The 13,185-nt window shown below is 45.4% G+C and overlaps 1 protein-coding gene across 1 annotated transcript in view; it reads right to left on the bottom strand.

Annotated features, from left to right (window-relative positions):
- The window catches only part of RYR3 (ryanodine receptor 3), a 504,411-nt gene that overhangs the window by 83,254 nt on the left and 407,972 nt on the right, over positions 1-13,185 (bottom strand). Inside the window, exons 54-62 of the mRNA XM_032417231.1 lie at positions 12,377-12,523; positions 12,111-12,173; positions 10,883-10,958; positions 10,645-10,768; positions 8,032-8,147; positions 7,411-7,478; positions 6,113-6,234; positions 2,600-2,649; positions 2,149-2,209 (exon numbers count right to left, since the gene is read on the bottom strand). Of these exons, the coding sequence (XP_032273122.1) occupies positions 2,149-2,209; positions 2,600-2,649; positions 6,113-6,234; positions 7,411-7,478; positions 8,032-8,147; positions 10,645-10,768; positions 10,883-10,958; positions 12,111-12,173; positions 12,377-12,523 (827 nt within the window). The remainder of the gene's footprint in view (positions 1-2,148; positions 2,210-2,599; positions 2,650-6,112; positions 6,235-7,410; positions 7,479-8,031; positions 8,148-10,644; positions 10,769-10,882; positions 10,959-12,110; positions 12,174-12,376; positions 12,524-13,185) is intronic.

Genomic DNA, 13,185 nt, shown 5'->3' on the forward strand with positions numbered 1-13,185 from the left:
ATCCAGGGAGTCACCTGGATCACACAATCCCAAGGGGGGGCTGACAACAGGATGGTCTTCTCTCTTGGATGGAATTAGCACTCCACTCTTCAGGAAATACAGAGGAGGGTTTAGAATGAAACTGAGTTTAGTCATCCTTTATCAGTATAGTGTCCCAGTTGGCTACATTCCTCTGTAAATATCTTTTTTTAAAAAAAGATTTATTTATTTGACAGAGAGAGACATAGCAAGAGAGGGAACACAAGCAGGGGGAGTGGGAGAGGGAGAAGCAGGCTTTCCGCGGAGCAGGGAGCCTGATGCGGGGCTGGATCCCAGGACCCTGGGATCATGACCTGAGCTGAAGGCAGACGCTTAATGACTGAGCCACCCAGGCGCCTCCCTCTGTAAATATCTAATTAGAAGGAAGGAGAGGTGAGTTTTTCTTAGAGTTAATTACGGGATAAGCTACTTTTATAAGGAGTAGCTAGAAATATTAGCTCTCCCATGATGCAGGACCTCCTAGAGAGAACAAAGAAGTCACGTGAAATTTATATTTCTATTAGCTTGCAGGGATGTCCTAGCTTGGAGAAGGAAAGGGAAGAGGGACAGAAAGCCCCTTTTAAAACAGACAGCTTCATCAGACCGCTGGGGGTGGGGGGTGGGGAAACAACTATAGATTGTGCCCTGTGGGAATGGAGATTAGCCTCCCCTCAAAACTATTTTATAAAACTTAGAATTGGAACAAAGCTAACAAGTCAACTATTATTTTCCATATTTCAACATCTTATTCACAAGATTATGACAGGCTTGCTTCAAGGACAGATGCTTTTTATCTACAGCATTTTCAGGATAATCATCCAACCAACCAGAAAAATAAAAACAAAGAAATGAAGTCAGTGAGGTTTGCTCCTAGCCTGTAAAGAATCATGAGCTATCTTCCTAACTTTCTAGTCTTGGGTTTTGTCAGGAATGATTATCAAACATGCTGACCTGCATTTAAAAAAAAAAGGGGGGGGGGGACTCTCTCCCAAGGCAGTCTACATGCACCTGGGAGTCAAGATTTCTCTTCCTAGCTGCAAGGGATCTGAATCCTCTGGGGTGCCTTGGCCTGATCCTATGAATTTGTGCTGTCCTAATATCACCATGTTTGTTTCCTGTTCTAGGGGTGTAGACCCCTCAAATCCCCTTTAATTATCCTTAACTTTTTTTGGTAACCATTCTTAGTTGGTAGATTTTCATCTTGTGGCCACTCCTTCAGTTGGTTTCTCTTCTGCATACAGTCCTCCTCCCAACTTTGACAAGGGGCTCTGCTTGACAAGTGTGTGAAAGAAAGCTCCCTGTCTGTCCTTGCCACTCCTTCTCTTCCTCATCTCATCAGATCATTTACGCTTATATTACCGGAACTTACACATAACATTTGTTAAGACTTCTTTCCCTTTCAGCCATCTTTCCTGCAAGACCTTCAGGCCATGGGTCCAAACACATCTTTGTCTCTGATATATATATATATATATATATATATATTTTAAAGATTTTATTTATTTATTTGACAGAGAGAGAGACAGTGAGAGAGGGAACACAAGCAGGGGGAGAGGGAGAAGCAGGCTTCCCGCTGAGCAGGGAGCCCGATGCGGGGCTTGATCCCAGGATACTGGGATCATGACCTGAGCCGAAGGCAGACGCTTAACCGACTGAGCCACCCAGGCGCCCCTGTCTCTGATATTTTTATCACATAACCCTGCACCTCCCTCCTTGGCTGCTTGGGATTCAGAGTGTTACGGTTCCCCTCTCCCAGGGTGCTTATGGCCTCACCACCCCATCAGGTAGCTAACTCTTCCTTTTTTTTTGGTGGAGAATGAAGGACAAAGTGGCACTTTGCTCTATTACATATTTTATCTTCTGAAAGATGAATTTCTCAGGAAGAGAAGACAAGAATTGATCAAATGCTCAGCTTTTAGCATGCAGTACATGTCATGACAGTGGCTTTCCATCATGTGAGTGGAGAGATGGAGAGTACTAATGTCAGGCTAGATTCATCTCCTTCCTCTCTCCCCCCGGCCCCCAGCTCCTGCCGCGCAGTGACACGTCTTCTCTTCTATACAGTAAGTGAGAAGAGGGGGTCAGAGAGTGAGTCTTGAGAAACTACTGGAAAAAACCGGGCAGACTTACCTTGTGTCAAGTGTCTGAGCTAAGATGTGAAGACAGCTCACCATTGTAGTAGAATCGCTCCCTAGAAACAAAAATATCACCGGTGACCCCCCAAACCCTTCAGCCTGTCTTTTAAATGCAATCTTCTCAATACGCACAAACTGCAGCCCAGCATAATTAACCACCAACACACGAAGGGCCAGACCTCTGTGCGGGGACAACGCATTTATCTCTGGCCTGACACATCTGCTCTTTGATGGATGTTAGAGGAAGAGCTTAAAACATTCATTGGTGTGGAAAATTTGAGCTCTTAAAGGGGCAGAGAGGTCATTTATCATACTTCAGACCAATTTTCTATGGCAAATTTAGGTGACACCTTCGTCCTAAGGCTCAGGTTGTCTGCAGGCACAATGCAAGTTAAGGATAATTATAGGGAGGAGGGAGGCTTTCAGCAATACTTCTCTTCACTTACCAAAGAGGGAAATCCTGTGTCGAACAAGAGCAGCGAGTTTGCAGAAGAGGCTGAAGCAGAAAAGAAGGCGAGTGGGAAAGGCACAGAAATCCGAGGACTGGTTTGTACCCTCCCTCCCCCAGGCCCCCATGCTAGAATGGATCTCTAGGAAAATGCACTGTGTTCCTCTCCAAGACCCTCTGGACCACACTAGGAAAGTCTGTGCTCCCCGCTGTCTTGTTGGAGAGTCAGGAAGGCACCTTGGAGGCAGCCCCAGCCTCACAGAAAATAATCCTTCTGCAACAACTGCAGTATTTTGCAGTGACCAGGTTATCGCAAACCGTCCCTTGCTATAGAGTACCGTGTGCTGACACATTCATCTGGATGACATTCAGGAATACATGAGGATTCTCACAGGGATTGTGCATGTTCCACTGTTGCAACAGACTGCAAACCATTTTGCAGCCTTCACTGGAGGTGGGAAGCTTTAGATGGGAGGTGGGCAAGCAGGTGGGAACAGAAGAAAATGAACGGTTCAGGGACGGGGGATATTGTGTTGGACAAAACCATTTTGGGAAATTGCTTCTCTCTGTCAATTCCTATTAGTCGATGGGCCTGACTGAGTGGCTGTCCTAGCTGTGTTCCTCCCTGGAAGCTAGAAAAGCCCATCTGCTATGCTTTTGGTGCTTTTTGACCCTACCCCATGCTTTCGCTCATCTTTTCTATCATGGAACCCCTCGGAGGTCCATCCGTTATCTTAGCGTTCTGCTTTCTGTGGCATCTAGTAGAGAGCCTTGTGCAGTTAGGAAGGAGCTCTATAAATGTTTCTGAACATGCCACTGATGGACCCTTACCTACCATGGCTACGACGTGACCTGTACTGTCAATGGCTCTGGGGACGAGGCTGCTCAGAACTCTGACCCTATGTGACACTGGCCCAGCAAGAACTTTGTAATGCCTTCAGCAAGCGGTCCTTCCCGGTGGAACACAGAGGGGAAGGTAGACTAAAAACACCTGCTACGGGCCAAGGGCTTCTCAAGCTGAGACCGAGCTGAAGTCCATCCCAGCCTCTCATTCATAGCTTGTCGAGGGCTTCCTGACTCACACGGGGCAGCAGTCTTTTCGAGAACAGCTCAAACGGAGAAGAAACACATCCTGAGTGTTGGCGGAGATCAGAACTTGCTCACCTTTATGTCCTCAAGTGTTGAATCACTATACTGTACACATGAAACTAGTATTACACTACAGTTTGTTAACGGACTGGAATTTAAATAAAAACTTAAAAAAAAAACAACTTGCTCACCTTTAAATGGTTTTCAATTAACACCCTGAGTCCACTGAGCTGTCTACTGGACAATCAGAGCTAAAGTCCCCTGTGGGCAGTCATTTATTTCTGCAGTGGGAATAAGCTGGAAACCCTGGCCTAGAGCTTCAGAGAATTCAGAATAAGTTAACAGAAATTTGACAGCCTGCTAGTGTGAAATTAAACAGGGACTGCTTTTTTGCTCTTCCCATTGTGTCCACTTTTTAAAGAGCTATGTATTTGATTAAAAAAAAAAAAAAATCATGGACCTGGGGGAGGGAGAGAGCCTGGAGGAACATGAGCCCCGCGGCTCTGCTATGACTAGCTGGGCTGTCCTGGTGAAGCCACTTCACTGCTCTTGGGCCTTGGTTTTATCATCTGTAAGTAGGGAGTAATCACAAGATCCTCTTAGTTTTTAGAATTAGGGGCTGATCAATGCAGATATTTCCGGTGAAATGCCTCAAAGCAGACGCATGCTCTGTATAAATACAAAGTAACATTTTTCTAACTAAAGCAGATGGTGGAATTGTTTGATCCTAATACTAACAGGGTTCTGCTTGCTGTCAGAAGTGCTTGCCCAGGCATGCCAAGGCCAGGACCCGAGGTTTTCAAAGGCCCCTTCTTGTCCCCTATGGGGTGCATAATAGAAGCGCTGTCCTTAGCCCAGTGTTACGAGGGGCCAGAGTTCCCAGGTGCCTCCCCATCTCAGAATTTGCAAGTGACAAATCAAAGGGACCACAGGGGAGAGAGTATGGTAGCCCTGGTGATTGGCGGCAGATGCAGATGGGGTGGGGAGGAGGGGAAAGATGTGGACAAGAAGGGTCTGGAGGTGTGAACATTTGGTGCAGATGCTACTGCTTCTGTGGGAGGGTGGCAAGCACACCGGTGGATCTGGGAGCTATTTGCAAGGCTGATCAGATGCAGCTTGTCTTCCAGCCGTGACAAATGGTGCCTGGCTGAACAAATGTTACATTTCCATGAATTAACAATCTCACAAAAATAGATGAAGAAGACAGACACACCTGCCCTCTGTTGGATTGTCTGAATATCTCACTTTGCCCCTCATTTCCTGAACTTCTTACAAAATATACCGGTACATCCTGAAAATATTTAGGAAATCTTTGGCTAGCAACTGATGCTAAGTGCATCTCATTTTGATAGCATGGGCTCCTCCTTTCTTAAAAAATGAGGTTAAGTAATGACTGCAGAGAAAATGGCACTCCATGCGGCTAGAGAGGACTTTCATTCTTGCCCTTACTTACTACCTGGCAAACCTCAGTGTCCTCATCTGTAAAATGGAGAGAATATATAGGCAGTTCTTAGAGCACGGTGATGGTTCACAATGATATGCAAGAGTTACTGCCCACTTGTGTAAGGAGGAAAAACCAGCTCACTGTTAGCTCTGGGCTTAATAAGTGTTTGCTAAATCCTGAGGCTGACTGTCCTCACGAGGATGGTGATATTTAGTGGGTGGGCCTTTAGAAAGTACACTGTATGCTGTCCACCATCCATGGCTGTTAGGGAAAGAGCTGACTGCTTCCAATATAATTCTTAACTCTTTGCCATTTAGAGGTCTAACTCATTCCCTGTCATTCCCAATCAAATCCGGACAAGACCAGAGGAATGGTGGAATCCATCTTTTAGCCTGATCATAAAGCATCCTCTTTGCTCTCCTCTCTCTTGAGGTGCCCACATGTTATGCCTACTGCAAGGAGGATGGAGGCTGGTGCTCCTGAGGAACTTTTTTTTTCCTATTTGGAATTTTAATTGAATTGTGTTGCTCTGGATTTCAAATATCAGATCACCCACAATAGGACTTGTAAGATTGGATTCTTTAAAACAAATTTAAACTGAAAAAGCCTGATAAGAATGGGATTGAAAACAGCATTAATCTGTTTCTTCTCAATGTTGTGTGTTCGCTTGTTCAAGCTTCAGGATTGATTTCGCCTTTTTCTAAATGTTATTTCAGGATAAAAGTTGATCTGAGTACATAAATTTTTTCCAAGCCCTACTGATACCTCCAAACAGCGCACTTCTCTTGGTTGCCAAAATAATACAGAGATAAGTATGAATATAAGTACTTTCAAAACCAAGATGATAACCAAAACCTCTGTGCTACCAATCACCAGGCCACAGTTCATTTCTCCAAAAGATTCACCATTGAGGCTCTAGGAATCTGGGGTTTTATACAAAGCACATCATCACCATGGCCTTCTCTTTCATAGACTCACCTGGCCACCATTTCTTTCTCCTTATGAGAGGCATAGCCGCTGCTGCTAAGGGGCTTCAGGGGGGATGACAGGAAGTAGAGGTGGTGATTGGTGAAGTACTGGTCAACCAGTGGGAGGAGAACCTGGAAAATCCACCATAAATTAATTTCTAGGAAGCTAACCAAAGCCCCTCCATTGGTTCCTTTGAAAAAGTTCATTTTCCGTGAGCAAAAAGCCTCTGAACATAGGTCCTGGAATTTCCAGGAAACTCTACCTGGTGGATTGCAGTTTCCAACACATTTTCCTCTCATACACCTCAAACCAGAGGTCTTGGGGATATGGGAATGGAGAAGGCTACTGACTAAGGGTCCCGAGAAATGTGCATATGGCTGAGTCAGCATTTTCAGGAGAGTCCGGTGGTACATCTGTGCTTAGTCATGCCTTCTTGGGCACGGTGTCCAACAGGATCACTTGGGGCCTAGCCTAGCACTACCAACCTTGAGCCTTCTGTCTCTGCTTCTCAGGCACAGTTACCCCGAGGCCTCGCATGCATTCAGTCCTGAGTAGGGTTCTATGGCAGAGACTACTCCCTGGTACCCAAATTCATTCTTCCGTTCTTTCTCTTAGCAACAGAAACCCCCATGTTTTAGCTGGGCATGGGGTCACCCAGCTAGAGAATGCATCACCCAGGCTCCCTGGCAGCTAGGTGGATCTAAAAACGACGGAATTTTAGCCACTGGGATAGCACTTTAAGAGAAGCAGCTTGGGGGCACCTGGGTGGCTCAGTCGTTAAGCGACTGCCTTCGGCTCAGGTCACGATCCCAGGGTCCTGGGATCGAGCCCCGCATCAGGCTCCCTGCTCGGCGGGAGGCCTGCTTCTCCCTCTCCCACTCCCCCTGCTTGTGTTCCTGCTTTCACTATCTCTCTCTCTCTGTCAAATAAACAAATAAAATCTTAAAAAAAAAAAAAAAAAAAAAGAGAAGCAGCTTGTCTTTCTCTCTCCCTTTCCCCTTTCCCAAAATGTGGTACCGGTGAGACCATCCGGACCACACCGACACACAGCACACTTGAGGAGAAGGTGGAGTACCACGAGAGGAAGTAGCTGGGTCTCCGGGGTGACGGTGTGGAACAGAGCGGGCTGCCTGCCTCCTCAGACCACCTACCTGCCTCTGGATTGTTCCACAACAGAGAAACACAGGCCCATCTCATCGAAGCCACTGGAGTTTTGGGTATCTTTGTGAGATGACCTTAACTTACACCCTAAATTGTACAGATTCTAAGAAGAAAATAATTTGGTTTAAATGCAGGGAATCACTTACTTTGGCAAAGAATTTGATCTCCTGGTCGTGGGGAGACTTTTCCGTTTTCCCACTGCTGACAATGGCTTCTACAAAGACAAAAGTAACACAAAGTTGGCCACAGTTAAAGGAAACTAAACCAAAAACAGTCACAGCATTTTAGAAACAGAGCGGCTTTCCTGAGGGCCATGGAAGGGCCATTTGATTTTACAAAGTATCTTCTATTTTACAGAGGACTTTCTCACTGTGCTGGTTAGTTGTTTTCTCGTGTCAATTCTCTCAGCTGTTTCACTACCCTTTCCTCCACTTTACTGACGAGAAAGCAGCTTCAGAGAGGTTGAGTCATATGCCCAGAGTCACAAAGAAAAACAATGGAAAAGTTACAATAGGACGAGTTATATGAAAAATGACAAATGGCTCAATCAAACCCTGAAACCAAGGATGAAACAGATTTTTTTTTAAAGAGGGGGACAAAATCTCAGCCACCATTCCCCCCCCCAAAACCATACGATGTCAAAATGAATCACGAACAGCTACAGTAGGAAAGCATCATCCCTTGATAAAGGAATGCCACATTCTTTTTGAGAGCACAAAATATGAAGGGAAGCACACATTTGGGGGATATGTCACAATGATACTTACCCAAATGGGCAATAAACTCTTGGGCGGAATCAACATATTTCAGGATCTTCTTCAAAAATTTATAGGCAAACCTCTTTTCCATGGAGGAGGCATCCAGCTCCATATCCTTCATACCTCTAGGTTGGAAATGGGTAAACCCCAGGAAGTAACAGAGATGACTATGTGACTTTGGAGCATCAGCAATCCTATCTGTGTTGACTTTACTTTCCAAAAGTTAATGGTTATTCTGGTTTAGTGACCTGATATATCATCTGACTGATATCCCCTTGCACTTGGAACCTGCCTCTGTGAGCACACAAGACCTGAACTAGAATAATATCTGAAAAGATTTTTCAAAATATCTTTATCATTCATTCAACAAGTACCAAGCAGGGGATAAATCAGAGAAGCAAACAAAATCCCTGCCTCCATGGAACCTATATGCTAGACACACATAATATATAAAACAAAGTATAAATTATGTGGAATGCTAGAAACTAATTAGCATTATGAAAAAAGAAAAATCAAAGCAGTATGAAAGGGGGCCCAAGAGTGGCTGAAGGGGGGAGGCAAGCAGACTGCAGTGTCACATGGGCAATCAGTGCTGGTTTCATGGGGAGAGGACATTGGAGTAAAGGTTTGAAGGAAGTGAGGAGGTGAGCCATATGGACGTCCAGGGAAAGAACTTTCCAGGCATATGGAGCGGTGGTGCAAAGGTCCTGAGGCAGAAGCATGCATGCTGAGTTGAAGGGATATGGCAGATACTAGTGTGGATGGAATGGAAGTGAAAAACATGAGGTGGTTAGTAAATCATTAGGGCCCTGTGGGCCATCCTCAGAATTTTGCTTTTGCTCTGAGATGGGAAGCTATTGAAGGTTCTGTATAGGGGAATGACTTACACTATAAAAGGATTATTTTAGTTGCTAGGTTTAAAACTGACTGTGGAGGGTGGGGACAAGGGTTGAAGCAGGGGGCCCGGGGCAGAGGCTCTTTCAGGAATGATGGTGACCGTGTGGAACGGGTGAGAAGTGGTCAGATTCTGAATATCTTTTAAAGGCAGAACCATCAGGATTTCCTGAAGGATTGGATGTGGGTTGGGTGAAAAGAGGAGTCAAGGGTTTAGGCTTGAGCACCAGGAAGAATGGGCTGTCATGGAGTGATGGGGAAGCTGAAGATGGAGGTTGGAGGCGTGGGTAGTGGGGAACGAGTTCTCCTTGTTGACAGGGCTCTCACTTCCTCGTCTGCCCCCCAGGTGCCCTCCGTAGGGTCTGGCACATGGTAAATACAGCTACTAGGATACGTTTGCTGAATTCAACGATCTTCTTCCTTTTCCCCCGTATTTCCTTGAGTTCCTTTTTAGTTGGGGGAAAGAGGAATTTTTCATTTCTGTGAGCAAGTTATTTATCAGCAAATCACAGTACGCATTCCTCTGGGTGCTAAGAACAGGATTAAAATGATGAAGGGAGTATTTCTCAAATGCTTCCCCAGAGGCGGTCTCCTGCTGTCTGACCTTTCCTGCTTGACAACATGGCAAATAAGTTTTGTTATTTTTTCATATGAGCTACAATAGAAATATTTGTATAGATTTTTATTGGGGTTTTTTTGCCATGCAGTGGCATCATGCTGTAGGAAACTAACGGAAGAAATAGCAGCTGGCTCAGCAGACATTTCTTTTAGGAGGAATGGCTATATCAGAATAGGAACACTGGCTTGTTTTTCACCCTTCAAGGGACTTAGCAAGCATGACCCACGGAGCACAGCCCCCCACCGACATCAGACCAGCGAGGAAACAGGTTCTACCTTTAAGACTTAAGCAGCTAAGACCATACTCACATACAACACTCCTCTAGATAATTCTGACAAACCTAAGTTTGAGATAAAAAGTCTCAGGAAATCTCGATGGATTCCATCTCCTCAGTGGAGTTGCGCCTTCAAAAGAATCAGTTCTGTTCCTTCAAAGACTGTTTATGTCAGTTATGCGTACTATTGTTATTATGTAATTAAATATCGTATAAAACAACAAAATGAAAAATGTGAGGAGGACCGTTGGTTCTGTGAGAGCTAAGTTGCATATTTTGCAAAGGCCTGAAATTGCGTTTCCAAATACACAGTTTCTGAATTTGGTCTGAAAGAAAATAACTGTAAAAGACAGGGGAGGAAGTTGAAAAAAAAATCTAGAAGATTATTGTATTTCCATGGTTTTGTACCTGCTGTAATTCTCGCTGCTGTGTAAAGAAGCCCGAGTCCCAAAGCTTTGAGGATGCACTACGTATATGGTTTATAACTCCAATCGATCAAACAACACAGAGAAGGTCTTAGGGCCTATAGTACAAGATTTGTGAATGAATGCTTGTTTATGTGTTTCAATTTAAAAATAAATGTTTAAGGTGTATATGTATCATTTGTCATGATTCTTTGCTATAACTGGTTTTGAAAAATGGATATTGACTGGTCCTGTTTAGGTCAAAAAAGATGGCTTCATGCTCCCAAATAAAAGTTTTCTCATTTCAAAATACTAACAGCTACCCTTCCTCTCATCTGTTTTGCAGGCAGGTGAGTAAATACTTGGAGAGGGAGAGACCACGCCCACAAGCCCACCCCCGCCTCGCTAACATCACCCGGAAGAGGACTTACCTAGAAACCACGATGCCGTTCACTTGGAGGAATTTAAACAGGTCCTGTGCCTTCTCTCGGTCCCTGAACTTCTCCTTGGCTGTCAAGGTGTCATATGGTACCAACAGAGGGTGACTGCCGCCACCTGGGCTCAGGAAAGTGAGAGAGGACAACATAGTTGGCCCTTCCTTTGCACCTCCGGGAAAACATACCTGCCCCCAGCTCACCTTCTGCAGGGGGCACCGAGAACCTGGCTCACCTTTGCTCTCCAGCTCCAGCTTCTTCTTCTTGGCCCAGATGTTGTGATAGTTTTCAGCCACGACCTCCACCATTCCCTGTGTCCCACCAAGGAGACAACAGTCAGAGAGAAAACGAGGAAGAAAAATGGGTTCCTATCCGCCAGCCTATTGCAGGCAGGCTCGGGAATGGAGCACCACCAAATGCTAACAGCTCATTGCTGAGTGTCTCCCATCATTAATTAGTCTGTGCTTATGCACCTCATTAGTTTCATATCTTCCCATACACACAGAAAACAATTTCTAATTCTGTCCTTCCCTTGTAAGTTATTATCCTGGCAGTTTGATGCATTTATGAGAAACACACATTTCCATTTGAAACTGCATTCTGGAGGCACTTCATTTGTCACGGGAGTTCAGGATTTTATTCCTGACCTGAGACAGGTAGATGGAAGTGAGAGTCAAGCAACAGTCTAGAATCCCCAAAAGCCCTGAGCTGAGCAAACTAAGAAGAATCACATCTTGGAGAAAAATGGCTGCAAAGATTTCTCAAATGGAATTCATCTTTATAAGGCTCATGAAACAGTGACCTGGGATGAAGGGTATATGTTGGAAAGAAACTTTCTCTAAGGTCCAAAGAGTGGTCTGATGGACTGAGGAGTAACTGGCCCAGGCTGAAGCCTGTCGTGGCAACCAATGTGTGTGGGAGGGGAGAAAAGTGGGAGGGGGAGGCAGCTTAGGGCTTTTAATTTCATCCTTTGGGATGTCTGCCCCTAAATCCTGCACCATCACGGGGCCCCTGAGGGAATCCACCATGGGATACACAAGTGTCCCTGGGGCTGGTCGCACCTGCTGGGACAAGGAAAGCGCCCCCACCCAGGGGTCTTTCCACAGGTTTTCTCCTAGCCTTATTAGTTTTTTCTCCTAGTTGTTAGTTCTGTGTGTTGATAGAGTAAGTTGCTGTGTCCTCCTTTTATTGAGGCACTACCTATTATGTTGTCCCTGGAAGAAGTCAAAGCCTGGCCTTCTTAAGAGAACTGGTTTATTTTGCTGAGACTTGCCTTGTGGCCCCAGCCCGATGTGGTTCTCTTCCAGTCTGATACTTTAGTGGTGCTATGTTCTAGGCATTCTTGCCCCCCTCTAAAAAAAACTCTTTGGAGTCTAAAAAAAACTCTTTGGAGGATAATATGACCCTGCACTTAGGGGGTTTTAGAAAGCAAGATAAGCTGTTCTGCAAGTACCAACACTGACCTGGAGCTCCCTGGAGAGCACCACGTTGGAGAGGTCCAGGGGAGCAGGGCTGTAGCTGTTGCCCTAGGGAAGCAAAGACAGAATTGCTGGGTTTGCCATTATTTTCCTTATTCTTAACAGTATCCTGACTTCAGCTGCCAAAGATGTATTCTCAGGGTTCACAGTTGGTGGTTCTTGGCCCCTGACACCCCCAGGGAGAGCTTTCCCAGATTCTCCGGGGGTTCTTACTACTGGCCCAGTGTTGGCCCCGGGGCACGCTGTCATACCTGGCTGGCCTGGGACACGCTCCGAAGCTTCTCGTTTTCCCGCTGTTGAACCAGGGCCTCTCCCTCTTTGGTCCTCTCCACAGACCAGCCCACAGCCAGCATGGTTTTCAGGGACTCTCTGGCAGGCCAACGGTAAATTTCCTTCTCCTGGAAGAAAATCCAAGCAGAAGAGATTTGCAGAGCACACCCCTGCACTCTGACTGGCCTGACTCCCTGTGAAGTTGGCCCCCACGGTGGACAGGGTTGCAGCGGGCTCCAGCCTCTTGTCCCTAGGTCAAGACGCCCTCTGCATCATCTCCCCTAAAACACATAATCGTCAGTCTTTCTGACATTTTCAAGTACAAGACCCTACAGTCTTCTGCCTTTAGAGGGAATGTACCAGACATTATCCAGTTTGTGGATAAAGAGGTGCAAGAATAGGAGAGTGACCCCTCCTCATGTACTACTAGCTGTTTAAGATGAGACTTGTGGAAGTGATTGGCACAAAGCTCTCCTTTGATTTTGATTCTTAGATTCTTAGATTTAGAATTCTCTTGAACAATACACAATTCTGCAGATGGCCAATATACATACAATGAAATGCATGCTGTGCTTTACATACAACACAAAGCCTATAGCTTACAAAGAACTCTTACTGAGCCCAAGATAGGAATTTGGAGTTGCGCTGAACCAAATTTAATAATAATAGTAATAGTAATAATAATAAACCCAAAAGACCTGTCCTTATTTCCTTAGGGCCCCTCCTCCCTACTCCCTTTGTCTGTCGTGACTGGAAGTCATTTCTATCTGAATTTCCTCCAGCAATTCAA

The sequence above is a fragment of the Phoca vitulina genome, unplaced genomic scaffold, assembly GCF_004348235.1.
Source record: "Phoca vitulina isolate PV1807 unplaced genomic scaffold, GSC_HSeal_1.0 scaffold20, whole genome shotgun sequence".
Lineage (NCBI taxonomy): Eukaryota > Metazoa > Chordata > Mammalia > Carnivora > Phocidae > Phoca > Phoca vitulina.